This window comes from Parasteatoda tepidariorum, chromosome 8 (genome assembly GCF_982258835.1).
Source record: "Parasteatoda tepidariorum strain Cologne lab strain chromosome 8, Ptep-v5.0, whole genome shotgun sequence".
In the NCBI taxonomy this organism is placed as follows: domain Eukaryota; kingdom Metazoa; phylum Arthropoda; class Arachnida; order Araneae; family Theridiidae; genus Parasteatoda; species Parasteatoda tepidariorum.
In genome coordinates, this window is record NC_141762.1 from 85,395,356 (window position 1) to 85,411,734 (window position 16,379).

The 16,379-nt window shown below is 30.4% G+C and overlaps 1 protein-coding gene across 5 annotated transcripts; it reads right to left on the minus strand.

Moving 5' to 3' along the window:
* Nucleotides 1–353: 353 nt before the first annotated feature.
* LOC107451170 (major facilitator superfamily domain-containing protein 6) lies at nucleotides 354–14,389 on the minus strand. 5 transcript variants are annotated; one of them, XM_087169233.1, is made up of 6 exons: nucleotides 14,259–14,364; nucleotides 10,480–10,593; nucleotides 7,460–7,629; nucleotides 2,999–4,462; nucleotides 469–672; nucleotides 354–412 (listed from the first exon to the last, which is right to left on the minus strand). In XM_087169233.1, exons 3-5 carry the CDS (start codon nucleotides 7,584–7,586, stop codon nucleotides 491–493), a joined length of 1,773 nt encoding a protein of 590 aa, XP_087025359.1. In that variant the 5' UTR covers nucleotides 7,587–7,629; nucleotides 10,480–10,593; nucleotides 14,259–14,364; the 3' UTR covers nucleotides 354–412; nucleotides 469–490. The 5 variants fall into 5 exon arrangements, with proteins under 5 accessions (XP_087025359.1, XP_087025358.1, XP_042910596.2 ...); XM_087169232.1 differs by lacking the exon at nucleotides 10,480–10,593 and having other exon boundaries at nucleotides 14,259–14,389; XM_043054662.3 differs by having other exon boundaries at nucleotides 354–672.
* Between the last annotated feature and the right edge of the window lie 1,990 nt (nucleotides 14,390–16,379).

A 16,379-nucleotide genomic window follows, 5' to 3' on the forward strand; every position in this document is an offset into this window, starting at 1 on the left:
GAGTAATTATTGGAATGTTTAAATCTCTTTTTTCTATAATGAAGATATTTTCAGCAAAGAAACTCAACAACTAGGGAATTCCTGCAGATTATGTATTTGCATATTGTGCTACTTAAAAATATTATTTTTAAAAAATGAAAAAATATAAACTGTTTGGCTTTTCTTGATGTAGGTTTTAAGGCATGAATTGTTTTCTTTATTGCATAATTATTTAAAGTATGTTAAGTGAAAAAAGGTTTTTTATTCTCTCGACATTTGGTTTCAACATATGTAAAATAATAAGAAAAGTAGCATTTAAAATTTGACTCTTATAACTAAGCAAAAATTATATTTTAAAAATAGAACAATTCAAGTTTTTAAGGTTATTGTTTTATTCATTGATCAAACTGTTAAACCACACGTCAAACGCTTGCTAATTCTGTGACGCAATATGCAGATTCTTGAACAATAATTCTTACTCATCTTGGCTAAGCAGAGACACTGACATAAATCACTTAGCAATTGAACCTGATGACAAACTAAGTTTACCAGTGTTGTGATGCTTGAATAAGAAGGTGTGCACAATATTTAGGACGGAAGCACAAGAACACATTATGCTGAAGTAGAAGAAAGTTTGATGAGGTCCTATTTTATCAAAGCAAATACCTGCCAAAATGCATCCAAGACCTGCACCTGAAATATATACAGTTTTTCTTAAAGTCAAATTTTCTAATTTAATAAATATTTCAGAAAATGACGCAAAAATTTTAATTTTGATTTACTCTCGATTGCATAATAGTATGAACCTTAAGTTATGTACGCCAATTTACCTGGCCAATTTATTAGACGCACTCTAAGATTCTATGTAAAATCTTAATTATCAGGTGATACTATACAGCTTTATTGTTTTTACGCCACTGAAACCAGTTTGCACTTGTTTACGTTCGTGTATGAAGTGGTCAAATTAGGCGATATATAATATAAATTCGACGATTGGATAAATTATATTATATGTTATATAAATATAGAAAATTTACTATATCAGGTATTATATTATTATATTATAATAATTAGACCAAATAATTAGTCGCACTGTAGTGTTTAAATAATTACGTGTTTTGCGCGAGTTTATAATACTTTTATACTATTTAAACATACATGTAATGGGCTTTTATTCGGGATATTTTCATATACTTCTTCCTATTTGTATTTATTTTTAACCTATTATATGACAATGTTAATCAATTGATCCATGAACATAAGCAAGTGCAAACCGGTTTCAGTCGCATAGAAACAATAAAGGTGGATAGTATCACCAGATAATTAAGATTTTAAATAGAATCATTTGAGATAGAAGGTTGAAGAAATAGGTTAAAGGTACAATATGGTTTTGTATCTTGGTCTACCATATATTGTATTTTGAACCATTCCATTGTAACATCTTGTAAAACAATCATTTTGACCTTTCGTCTTCTTCTTCTTCAGCGCGACAGTCCCTTACAGGCCGTGGCTGCCTCAACCACGCGTAGCCTCCAACGCCTCCTATCCATGGCGACTTTTTTCCAGTTGTTAATCTTTATTACTTTGAGATCTTTAGTAGTGCCATCCAGCCATCTAGTTGGAGGTCTTCCTCTGGCCCGAGATCCCGAAGGATTTTTAAAGGTGGCCTTTCGTCTTCTAGATTTAAAAGTCAGTTGAAAAATCATGCAATTAACAAATAAAATTACATCTAATAAAATTTTCAAACGGTCGGGATCAGGAAGCATAAAAGCAACTCCGAAATATATTTAATTGAATTATTTTTAAAAATTAATGAACTTACTAAGAACATAAAAAATATCAAATCTTGTATGGATCAAAAATCATAAGGAATTACAATTATGCTAACTAGTACTCAGCATTTGATGCACTTATCTTGAACCAGTTCTAAGAGTTCAAACTTTTGTTATCTTGTTAAGCCCATCGAAAAGAAGTTAATTATTTTAAACTATTTTAAGAAGTTAATTAGAAGAAATTATATATCTTATAGGGAATGGCATTTTAGTACTTATAGTTCTCAATTACTTGTACTATAGGGTCTTATTTTCTGATAAATTTGATTGAAAAAAAATTATTCATCAAATTGAAAATTAAGTAAAACAGAATCTGAAATATAAATCTGAAAATCAAGTAAAATAAATCTGAAATGATCCCCAAGATAGTATACGATATTTTTGTTGCAAATATACTGAATTTTATGTACTAAATACAGAATCTTTCCGTTGGATGTGCAAATATTTTTAGTAATTACACACGGTGCAATGTCTTCTCTAATTCTTATAATCAATAAATAAATCCAATGATCAGATGTAAAACCTGAAAATATAACAATTAAATTCAGATTTTACGCATTCGTAACAAAATGCAATTTCATATTTTAAAATAGTTACTCAATTTAAAACTAGCAATTTTAGCTACCAGATTGTTTGCCTTTCAAATTTTCTTGTGACGGAGTAAAGATGATATTCAATTGCAGAAATTTTGAATATCGTGTAAAGTGCAAGAAAACCATGTTCAAGGGTTTCAAGTCCTTCAGGAGACTTTTGAATAACTCATAAATTTAACAATAATTTAATTTATAACTCTGAAACGTTTAATTTGGATTCCTTTTCCCCGTGAAATTAAGCCCTTAAGTGGTAATTTATTTTTCATATTGTTTCTGTAAGTACGATTACATAAAAAACTTTCTTTATTTTAATTTCAAGGCATTTTAATTGTTTTTCTTACTATTAGAATTAATTTAATGTTTATGGATTTTTATTTAATATCTCTAAAATTGGGAGAAGGGATAACAGATTTATCTGCTATATTTCATACTTTAATGGCTATAACTGATCAATATAAACGGATGTTTTAAAAAAGCCGCTTAAAAAAGCTCATCAATGATTTTGGTCATGCATGTAATATAAAAAACAACGGATTATATTAAAAAAATTTTAATAAGTAGTAATTATCAGGTCATCGATAATTTAAAACTTACCTAAGCCTCCATGTGTCGTAAACAGAATTGATTGTGTTGTTGCTTCTGTTCCAGGTTTTGCTTTCATTTTTCCATACGAGGCAATTGCAGGAAAAAGAGTTCCATAAGTAAAACCATGCGTAATTTCAGAAGGAAGAACAAGCCATGGATTTTGCAGATAACTGTACCATAAAAAGCGCAAAGCATACGATATGAGGGAAAGAGAAAGGAGATTAAAATGTCCCAATTTCTTTATGAACCATCCTGAAAAAAACATGAAAGGTATCTCACCAAGAAAGCATTCAACGTACTGTGTCAATCCACAGAGGAATTTACTGGCTCCTAAGCTTGAAACAAACCATATTAAGTAAGACCACAGTAAACCTGCACTTATTCCATTGAATAAGACTCCAAATTCAAATGCAACGAATTCTACCGACTTTAGTACTCTACCAACGTCTTTTAGAAGATTCTGAGAAAAATGTGGTTTAGTAAGATCTAATTGTGAAACATTCCACAAGGCCAGTATTTGCAGCACTGCCATAAACGTCCAAGATGCGTAATAGTTACCAGTTAAGTCACATAAGTATCCGCTTATAGCTGCCAATGCCCCCCATCCAACTGCGCCAAACAATCTTTGTCTCCCGAATTCTCCCCCCAACTTCTGCACACTCTCACAGCAAGCTGTATCAGAAAGTGTAAAAACTGAACTGGTACATATACCAGCAAGAATGTAGACAGCAGCAAATATCCAAAATTCGAAAGTGTGGAAATCATTTATTGTTGAAATTGTAGAATTATCGTTATCTTTTGTCAGCATAATTGTGCAAGGAAAAGTCTTGTTTGTCTGATAATCAGAATAGTTAGAATCTAATGATCGTAAACGAAAGTACAACTTTTTGTTATACTGTTGAAAATGTTCATTTAAGTTGTCTGCACTAAAAGAATAAACTAAACAGCTGCAATTTAATTCAGATTCAAGGTAGAAATTGCTTATTTCTGCGTCAAGTTTTTTCTGAAAGCAGATCATTGCAGTGTAATTAATTTGTTGTACACTTATAATTTCTGAGAATGTGCTGTTATCTTCATTCCACAAGTCTCCATCTTTCTCTGGAGAGTTTGGAGAAGTAATTTCAACGGATGAATTTTTGCTGTTAGGGTGATACCGGGTGGAGAGAATCACTGATTCGGACAATTTCTGGGAGTTTTCTATTTGATCGTATAATGTTAATTCTTGTGATGAGTTGGAGGGTTTTTTGATGGGAGGAACGGCGAGAATTAAAAACAGGAAAACTATTTGTAAAATGAGCAGTGTACTAATCATCAGTTTGAGCCTGTTGAAGTAATCGGCAATGTAACCAATTATTGGCTTTGAAGCAATTGTAATTAATTGTTTAGCAGCCAAGACAGCAGCTAGAGAAGTTGCAGAAAGACCGAGTCTGTTCTTTGCAACAACTGGGATGAATGGGTTTACTGAGGCTGTACCTAAAAATAAAAAAAAATTATAAATAAGAATGCTGTGAACAATTTAAATGTGGGTCATCTAAAAGCAACCCATCAGTTAGTTTTTATTTTAATTAGAAATTTGAAATAGCTACAACAATCGAAAAGTAGAAAATTTAAAATACGATTCACTACAAAATGAAGGAAATTCCCTTTGGCAAAATGGCTGCTGTCGAAATTTTTTTTTGGAAACGAAACTTTATTGTGTTTTCATCTTGGACATCTTTAACTGTTAATCCTGAACTGATCGGTAGACAATTTGGCAGACATATTTAAATGCAGCTCAGACACATTCTGTGTAAACTCTTTTGATGACTGAATAGATATTGAACTACCAATCAAGATAAATATGAACATTTTCGGATTGGTACAATGGTGCTTGATGGAGATCGTAAGCTGTATCATACTTCCAATTTGGACATACAAGTTCATATATGAAATAAGATTTGAAAGCTAGGCTTTTTTTCAATTTTACATGAATAGTGAATGAATCATTTATATTGCGTGGAAGATAGTCTACGGTCTTGTGCAAGTTATTGGGTACGTTGAAAATGGAACTTTTTATCCAGGGTGCATAGATAAATCTTTCAACAAAAAATAAGCACCCTTTAAGCCCTTTTCAAGCACTCAAAAATATTTTTAAGCACTTCGAAAAATATCATATTTAGACAGGGTTGGCAAGGTTTTGACAATTGATGGTTTTATCCGATTTCATTTGCAGTGACTAAGACGATGGCACGTCACAAACGAAGAAATTAACAAGAGAAATGAAATTTTCTATCACTAATAGAGCAAAAAAATTGACAATGTTTAGTTGGTCCCCGTAATCAGAAAAAATTCGCAGATTTTTCGATTCTATAACAGAGGGCGGAAAATGAAGTCTGAAATTAAGAATCTCTTGCAAAATGCAGCAGGGTTGAACATGAGAGTCAGAAATCCTGTTATCCCTAACTGATGATCAACACCCAGCTCTCGTATTTGCATGAAAGGGGTTCGGAGAGTCACCATTCACTCTTCGGTAGGATTCAATTCTCTCAACCACTTTAGTACTTTTGTGAAGGACAGGCTTCATGCTTGCGTTTTCGAACGGAATCCTTTCCTTTTTCTGCTTGTGTGTAACGCTTAAGGTATTCCCGTCTATGTTCTTTGGCTTTTTCAGACTCGGTAAGTTTAGGTCTTGGCATCGTTTTTTTGCTTGCTTCAACTCCAACTTTTGTGACAATGTCAATCAGTTTGGAGCCTCTTTATTTGTGATATTCACCTGAATTAGTATTGAAAACGATACAGTTTGAACTGTAGATTAGAATTTCTGATTCTTAAATAAAACAATAAAAACAAAAATATCGTTCAAATGATGAAATTCTCTTTTATTCACAACTCAAGAAGTATTTATGGGATCTCTCTGGCCCCATATTTCAAAAATAAACTCACCAACTTAATGCATAACAAAATTATAAGTGAAAAAAAAGAATTCTAAAAAAAATTATCAAACAGCAGCTGTCGCCATAGCAATGCATGCACCTGTTTACTATTACTCTTGATAATTGTATTTGAAAAGAGCGGACGCCATGAAATCCAAACATCCAAACCAAGAGCCATTTTGCCAATGAGTAAAATATCCTTTCCGGAAGGTGAGAAAATTCGTAACACATTTTAATATTCTTTTTTTCCCCTTTTGTTTGAACACTGGTAGCAAAACTATTTTATTATTAGAATTTATTTGGGTAAGAAGTAAAATATTAGTACACATCATTATCTTTGGACGCCTTACAAGAATATTTAATTACGGAATTTTTAAAATGTCCGGAAATTATGAATTTTTAGCATTCTTAATTAATTTAAAATGTGTAAGTTCGCCTTATTTTTATATAGCATGGGCTCAGGAAGGATGATTTTATATCTATTCCAAAAAAAAATTTGTCTTTGATCTCAGATTGAAACCATTTTTTAGAATATACCATATTATACCATTTAGAATAGACCATATAGATTTACCATTTAGATAATATACCATTTAGATATACCATATTTTTTAGAATATACCAAATACTATTACTGTTTGTTCTTGCAGTGAGCTACAGTTATATGAATAATATAAAAACCAATATGAAATTACTTAAACCAATTTTTTGACAGTTCTTCTTTTGAAAAAACTTTATTTTCTAGCAACAATCATTAATAAATATGAAAGCAACTAAAATTCAGACTGAGTTACGCACTTCACCGTACATACTGCAATATCGCATATAACGTTAAGAAATATTGCGATATTTTTCCGAGTTAATGATAAACTTTATTTTTACAATTGGTCCAATTATCCCAATTTAATTAATCAGCAATCTAAATTTATTAGCACTTTAAATTGAATTTTTTTAACTGTCGCAATTCATGGTATTTTAATAGATGATCGATAATACATATAACAAAGCCGTAACTATTATTTATCTTTGTCTGTAATGTTAAAAATTATGCCATTGAAAATCATAATCTTTTGCTTGATATTTATTCATGATAATTTGTGAGAATGTTTAAAATATCGTTATCATGATTTTCAAAAAATATAAATGTATCCCCATACATTCCAAACTGAAATTAACAATAAGGATTCCAAACTCTCAACCGCTCTCCTGTCTGAAGTATTGGAACCCTATTTTCCAGATAGTGGTTATCCTTCATACATCGAGGGTCAGAAATCCGATTGTATGAGGAAGAAAAGGTTTGAAGAGAAAGTATATTTCTGTATCATATTTCGTTACGTAAAAAATCATCTGCATTACTGAATCATCATATTTAAGGTTTTGCTTTCGAGCCATTAAGTCCAATTACTCGGAAATCGGACAAATAAATCTAAAGTCATTAGTTAATTTTAAACTTTATTTTTTTCAATGGAACAATTCTTGTTACTTTTTTAATTACCATATAATTAATATTTAAAATAGAGTAATGAATAAAAAACAAAATCACCATCTTTCCACTTACCTCCGATAAATAAGAAGAAATGGATTTTGAACCTTAGCATTTCTTTGTCTATATGGAAAAAAGATTTCTTCCCTGTATTTCCTTCTGTTTCATCCTTTGGAGTTTTGACTGCAAGCACTGTGCACATTGTTTTTATTTTTTCCCCAACATTTTATGTTTTAAAATATGGTCTAAAAACAATAAAAATGCATTATTGCAATAGAAATGGGTAAACGTATACACGACTGTCTGTAATCACTGCTCTTAATATAGATATTTAAAACTCTTGTCAAAAATAAAGTAAAAAAAAAGTACACATATTAAATATTGCAAATTAAAAAAGTTTGAAAGAAATAAAATTAATATCGAAATAATCGAATCGTTGATTAGGAAGACGAGATTAAAAATATTAAAATCAATTTGATTGTCTGATAACATTTTAAGGTTCTTCAAATAATTGCCTTTCAACTAAACACTGTTTCCCCCCGAAATCAAACAGGTTTTGATGTTTTCTGTTTTTTTATTGCTTAAATATTAATTTGTCATAACGTGTATACTTTTCCGGCCCCATTTTCGATAAACATTCATTCTAAATATCTAATAATGCGAAACATCGCAATGTTAATAAAATTTAATGAAGTAAATTGTTTGAACTTATTTCACAGATACCAACTCGTTGCTTTAGTTTCAAAAGCACTTTAATATATACTAGTGGGCTGCGCCCCCTGCTCGCTAACGCTCGCCAACCCCCGAAAATTGTTACGCAATCTTATATGGTTTGCTTCGCAAACCAAGCTCGCTTCGCTCGCTACTACCTTAGGCACATTGCAAATGCACAAAATTCTAAGATTTCAAAACAATCATTCAAATCCATATAACAATTTTTTTTTTTTAAATTACATCTTTTTGGTAAATACTAAGTCATTAAAATAAATTTGTATTCAAATAAATGACATGTAATTCGTTAAACGTATTAGAAATGTGCTATAGTATAAAATCTTAAGTTGAAATTTCTAAAACTGTTATCTCTTTAAAAAGGCTAAAATTTTGGCTATAATTAAGTCTATTAAAAATTGAAATAAGTGAATTGCAATGGAAAAATCTGCATAAACAAATAAATTCTAGTTAAACAAATAAATTCGTGATATAAATCAAAAATCGTCAAATAAATTCGTAATATATAAATTCGTGAAAAAAACGCTTTCGACAAAATACTAAAATAGAGATCTATCGACAAAGACTACTCACTTCTGCCTAGTTTATGCTCTCCCTGGTTATTTAGTTTCTGTTTTTAAAAGCGCTATATGTTGAGCCACCTGAGCTAGATTTGGCATGTGACATTTTTAGCGGCAATCATTGGTGGATTTTCTAGCGTTGCCATTCGGGGAGTTGTAATGAGACTTTTTTTTGTCGCCGTGTAAGAGAAATATATATATAGATTCCTACAAAGGAAGAGATAAATGGTAGCTTTTGCATTATTGAAAAGTTATAAAAAGTTTCCTCTCATTTTTCATACCATTTGAATTTTCTTTTTCTTTTCTATTTCAGCGTTTTTCAAGGTATTCCATAATTTTGAAGTTTATATTGAAAATAATTTATTAATTTTCGTTAAATAGATAGTTCAAAAAATGAAATGTTGAAATAATAATAATTGGTACTACAAATAATTTTTGACCTAATAATCAGATTTTCGCTAGGATGCATTTTTAACCACTTGACCTGGTAAAAAATAATAATTTATAATTTTCGTTAAATACATAGTTCAAAAAATGAAATGTTGGAATAATGATAATTGACACAACAAATAATTTTTGACCTAATAATCAGATTTACGCTAGGATGCATTTTTAACCACTTGACCTGGTAAAAAATTCGCAAATGCACTTTAATAAAATGTCTGCTGCAACTCAATGTAAGGCACTTAAAAATCGGAACAATCTTTCTTTATTCCTGTCAAACGAATTATGAACGTTTCTGCAGACATGTAAAGTACGTCAATGGTGATTTTATAAAAAAAATTTTAGTGCTGCAAAGATGTGTCTTTGGGATTTGCCAAAAACAGAACAAGATTCAATTTAAATTTTTCAGAAACGAAATATTTTACTAAAAAAAAAAGAAAAAAAGAAATGAAAATGTACCATTTCCCATGACATGAAACTTTATCTTGGTAAAAGTACGTTTTGGAAATGTTCTTTCATTTGGAATCTTACTTATTAGAGTTCATATGGCGACCGCATCAGGTGAAAGAAAATAGAGATTGTTTTGAATTTATGTTAAGCTCTATATCGGCTCATTTTCCACCGCAATCCGATTGACTACTTTGATTTTAAATAAAGTGTTTTATTTTATGATTTGTCGCAAACATTTTAGGTGTAGATTGGTGGCACTTAAAAACCGCCAAATCTGTAGCGGCGGTGGCGTTAATACGCAAGTACTAATTTTATCCCATACTTTTATTCCATTAATACGAATTTTCATTCCATACTTTTCTGAATCATATTACTTCAGACATTAGAATATGCAAGAAGTATACATAAACACATAATGTAATACCATCTAATTTTTCAAAAAAAGTATTTTGACAACAATTTTTATCAAAAAAGTATAAACTAAAAAACGTAAAATAAAGAATTCTTAGGATAAAAAAACGATTTTAAAAATTCCTCATATTGAAATTAAAACTTTCATATTGTTTCCTTTTTTAATTCTTATAGTTCTTAATCAGACGTAAAAAACCATTCTGTAGAGAACTATCCTCAAATAAGTAAAAAAATTATTTACAAGAAAATTTTTTATTATAAAAATCATAACACTCACCTGCTTTATAAATCCGCAGAATTCCAAATGAAATGTTCTTAGCTTGAAAATTTTATATTTAAATAATATATACATAGATAATCCCTTCATTACTTTTAGATAACATACCACACAGCAAAATTTCATAATTGTATAGTCTCGAAATGAATTTTAATATGTAACTTGAGAAACAGAATAGCTGAATTCTAATTAAAATTATTCTTTCAAAACTAAAAAATACTTACCAAGAAAGCGATAAAAGTTATTAATAATCAACCCAAATGATACTGTTTCAAGTAATTCCGATGATTCTTTATTGTTGTTTTCCGAATTATATAGGTACAGAAATATATACTATTCTATAAGGAAGTAGAATATTCTATAACTATTACAGTTCTGTACATTCTGAATTCACATTTATTCATTGGAATGACCAAAGCAAGGTTGACTTCACCTTAATTCGTAATGAATTGAAGACAGAAAAAATTATTTTACCGTAATACAAACATCTGTAACAAGAAGTGATCATGAAATCGGAAGTTATGTTGTTGGTTATTGAAAGGAAAAAATTATTGAGAAATTGTTCTTCAAATATTTGGCGAACTCTGGAGAGTTTTTTCAAGTTCTTCGGCTTTTTTCTTAGGGAAATTTTGCTTCTTATTTGCTGCTAAGAAAATAGCGTCCGTCTTTGCCAATGGTTATGATAGAACTAATTCCCGATATTTTCAGGCTCCCACTAGAGGGAGTACTCAAGCGTCGCGATAGCGAATATTTGTTTTATTTAATACTTTTTTTTGGTAGTTTTACAAGGAAAAGATAATTTTTGGACAAATTTTAGGCCACACAACGAGAATTTCTTTCACATACTTGGTTTATTAGTATGTTATGAAAATTATTTTATTTAACGGCAAGAAAAGTAATAAATTTTTTTTAGAAAACGATGGTGAAAGACAATAATTTTTAAATGCTTTCTGATAAACGATACAAATATTTTGATTTCAATTAGTTTTGATCGTATCAATTTTTTGATTTGTTATGAATTTGTTATGATAGTTACAAATAGATAGTTTCCATTCGATAAAAATTTTCCGAATTTCTCATGCTGTGCAAATTTTCATTTCAGAGGAAAGGCAGAAAGAAATTTACACTCAGCTATCTCGTGAATTAAATTTCCTAATACATTTTCAACAGTGAAGAAAGGCTAGGATATGAAATATTTTAAGTAAATTTTATAATCAACGTATTAAAGAAAAAAAAAGGGGTTAAATTAAGCCATGAAGTCGTATTTTATAACACATATTTTGTCTATGCTTAATGAATCACTCCTAGTGTTTTACTATGTATTAATAAATAGGAATACCCCCAATATAATACCTTCTAAAGACCAAATTTTATGAAAAAATATTGAAAGGAAAGTATTGCAGAGCATCATTAAGCTTTTCCAGTACTTTAGGAACATGAAATCGAAATTTACATAAAAATTACATTACGAAAAATTGCCTAAAAAATGTACATGGAAAAATTATTATTCCATTACAAATTGTCTTTTAATATAGAATATCAACATTAATAACTAAGTAAACATACGACATAAAAAATTGCTTGACATTTATTATTTTTCCATTGTTAAACATGCACTTAGTTAAAAATATTCAGTTTCAAATGAAGAGGAATTACTTATTACTATTTTTGTTCTCAATAGTTCTTTCCAACACTCTTTCATACATTTTAAATAAATTTGTGTATTTAATAATTTATTTATATAACCATTATTTTAGAGTAATTGAATGAGCTTAAAACTAACAAGTCTTAAAGCATTCAATAATGTAACTTTGTGTTGATGACGAGGTCTAAGTCAGAGTTGGAATGTTTTTTTCACATTATTGGAAAGCTCTGTTCTTTAAATTAATATTAGTTGATGTTGTTGCTAATTTCCATCTGGTCTGACTCCGTCAGACCAGATCAATAAATCCGTTGACATTTAAGAAGTCCGAAATTAAAAGGGGAGAGGAATGTATGTCGTTCCAGTCCAGCCCTAAACAGTTCAAGATGTGCTCAGGTGATGCCTGGTTTTGTTGGCATTTAGGGCAAAGAGGAAAGATCTTTTGATTAGCAGAAAATGTGAGACTTTTCAGGTGTCCACTGACCAGTCGGGATAAGTAAGTGTTGGTCTGCCTGTCACCGGGAAGAGATAGATAGAGTCCTGGTCTTTTTGCTTTATACCAGTAGTGAGTAGGTGGAAGCAGCCACTTTTGTTTGTTCTGGACCTTTTGCCTTGCGAAAAGTTCAAGGTATGTAAGCTCTGAGGTGCAGGGATTAATATTAGTTAATGCATTTATTAATTATTCTTTGTTCTTTTAATAATTTTAAAAGTAGCATTTTCAATCAATGGTGACACAAAAAGTTGCTGACTCCAAATGAGCAAAGTTGCCGAAGGCACCAGGTTCAACAAACTTGAAGGAGAGGTGAGCTCGTGAGAGTGGACCATCTGGCTATCGAAGGAGACTATTAATAATTAAGGCTGATTTTACCATAATTTCCACACGTGAATCAAACGATTTAGTTATCAGAACTAGGATGACTTGCTAGTCTTCCTCTGAAGCGACCCAGGCAACTCACAAGATGACTGTTTGAACCTAAAAAGGTTAGCTCCATCCAGAACAAACTCCTCCTCGAAAGCAGAATGCCCTTGTCTCCTGGTTGCTAACTTGAAATGTTACAGGGTTCACCGTAAATAGTGGAAGCATTACACAAAATAAAATATATTAGAGATGACATTTTATAAAGATGTTTTTATACCTGAAATCTTCATACTAAATGTAAACTGGTAATTTTACTCATGTTTTTATTTTAAAAAATCTTAAACAATAAAAGTATGAAATTAAGTATGAAATTAAGTATGAAATTAATAAAAGTAACTAAAACTAATCTTTAAGTAAATAACTGTGAGTAAAATAAAATTACCTTCGTAACAAATGAAAATTACCCAATGAAAGAAGGCTTTAATGCCCGCTACATTTCCTTCTATTCCTCATTTTCTTTGTTATCATTGTTAATTTACTCAAATGTTGATATGCAGTCTTATAATACGTGTTGTAAATTAAAGTGACTTTTTCTAGGAATTTAGAGTGCTTGCAAGGTATTTTACTTATGCAGATAAAATGTATAAAACCGCATCTCTTAGATTCCTATTTTAAGACTTTATAAAAAAAGTTTTAAAACTAAACATGAAACTAAATAAACTGCTTTAATGCTTTAGATCATTTTTCATTTAACTTAATATTATGAGTGGTTTGAGAGAGACATTTTTATGAAGTAGTCTCAAACAAAAAAGCAAGGCAAAGTGAAAAGCAATTATTTACAAATACTTAACTAACGCACGTTTACCCGTTGAGTTACTACTTTTCCGGAACTTTTAGCTGCAAGCTCTTTTTCATCATAAAACCGGTTTAAAGACAGTTATTTTAAATGGCAAAGTGTAAATCTGAATGAAATCGGTCAAACAGTTTCTGATTCATTAAATATCAAAAAGTTTATTGAAAATTTAATTTCTCAGAAACTCATTTGACCAATTTGTTATTTGCCACTCAAAATTTCTTTCCTTAAAAGGATGGAAAAAATCGTATGCTTACAATTCTTTTGACTATGCTTAGAAAAAAAAACAAAAATGACTAATAAATATTAAAATTATGCTCTACTACTAATTGTGCATCGAAGTTGCCAGGTACACAAAGCAAAAATAGATCACGATTACAATAAAATACATATACAAATAATACATCTAAGTAAAAGACAAAGAAAAGAAATAATTATACTTTAACAAATTTTATGAGCGATACAGTGTTTTATTTAATTAACTTCACGTTAATTAAACTAGGAACTATTCTTCCCAACGCCTTATATAAGGTAAAAATGCTTAATAAAATAAATTATCTGAAACTTAATACGTATGTGGTAGATAACTCTTTTAAGTTTTACTGAGTTGAATTAACAATTTAACTTTTTGATCAATATAATTACTTACCTTTTTATGATATAATTCTTAACTTCAACAATTTTTCTTCATCGTTCATTTCGGCTTCAATTTTTGAAAAATCATTGCGTGACTGAGTAAACAATCTACGATGCTGTGTTCTCACCTGTTTCAATACTTCCATCTTCACTTAGATCCAGTAATAGTCGCTTTCTAAAATCTCAACAGAAGTCCTGTCACGGACGCCATATGTCAAAAAATACAAACTGACTTCAAATTAAACTCAAAGGACTTCGAATCAGATAATTAAGAAACCTACTTTCACGTTTAATAAAAGGAAGATTTATTAGCTCGACAAAAAAATTATCACATCACCCTTCCAAAAAAAAAAAAAATTAAAAAATAAAAATCTTACACTCACTCAAAAAACTATTTGCGTTCCAAACTATCGCCATGGCAACCACCAAACTCTTCTCGTTACCAATTATAAACTAATAACAACTAAATTATTTAACAAAAAAAATGATGGGCATACGCATATAATATTCCACACTAACTGTAGTGAAGTGTAGTGTGAAAAACTTAAGAAAAAAACACGCGTTAATTTTATACATTTATTAATTAAATTCAAATAATTTAATTTAATTAATATGCAAATTGAATAAAATAGTGCATTATAAAACCCGTACTTTGCTACTAATATTATAATTGGTGATATCCGTTTGTATTCACCGTAGTAATTGTAAGTCTGTTTAGTTGTAATAGTGCACTATAAAACCCGTACTCCGCTACTAATTTTATAATTGGGGAGATAAGTTTGTATACAAAACAGTAGTAATTGTCAGTCTGTTTAGTTGTAATTGTAACCGTAGTAATTGTCAGTCTTAGTTTTTACGTTTTCACGTAGAAACTAAGCAACAAATCTCCGTGATCTTGTGCGATGATAAAATTGGAGGTCTAGCTAGCTAGAGAGTTGACCCAGGCTAGGCTACAATTTACAGTGGAAAAATACTTTTTTGTTACAAAATAAAATCTTACACGCAGAGAAAATAAAAATGTACTCTGACGCGGTGCTGCAGGTATCTGCTAGTTTATAATAATTCAGTTTCATATATCAAAAAATAATCCTAATGACTTAAATTTTAATAAAATTTTTACTTCATAGCTACTTTTATAAATTATGTAGAATGTAGATAGATATATGTCTTTTTATTATAAGTTAGTATAATGTAAGTAAGTAAGTACTATCAGTGTATGTTGATTATTCCATTCATGAAATGCCAAAATTGTAAGTCTCGACCTGCTTATGAATGATGTTTTCTGCACTAGGGAACGCTGCAAGCTCCCTACCGCCTATACTTCCGGGTTACTGTCTCTGGTGTATTTTAAAGCCATTGGTGGCTTACAGCGTGATTATTGTGTTTTGAGATTCTTGCAAAGATGATATTTGATTACTTATTACTTGTGTTTACAATGCTAGAGGTGCTAACACTAACGTTAAGATGGTGCACAGCTTGCAGCAATAAAAAACAGTAATAAACAAATAGAAAGAGGCCAAATCAGGACTGCCAAAAAAGTGAGTTATTCAAAATCTAGCAACCATGCCACCTTTTTTAACAATATATCGCACAAATTTTCGGAGAATATCTTGGTAGTTGCAGAACGCAATCTTCTCTTGACCAGTTCAAAATTATCTGGTAAAGGTACGCAATCATTTCGCCAAGGCCTCATAACGCTCTTCATTACTGTATGGGCTTCAAAAATTCTTTCCTTAGTAGAAGGCTCCTGTTGATCTTTTGGCAACTTTACCATTGGATCATTGAACCCAACGAAGTCTAACTCCCAAAAATCAGACATATTAGTTTCTTTTACAAAAAGTGAAGTGACAAGCATGGCAGAGATAGACTCGTCTTCTTTTTGTGGAATTTTACCAAATTCGGAAATGTCAGATGATTTTCAAAAAAGTGTCCATCCTAACAACGTTTCTATGGCTGTTAGTCCCGAAGTGAAGTTAAGGATTTTCCCAGTCATGATCTTTCCTGCTATGTCAGCACTAATAAGCATATGAACTGTAGAGGAATAAAAAGAAGAACTTTCTTTATCTGATAAATGAATTCTATTATCTTCCAATTCCTGCGTCAAAACCTCCGATACCATTTGATGCATTTCTGA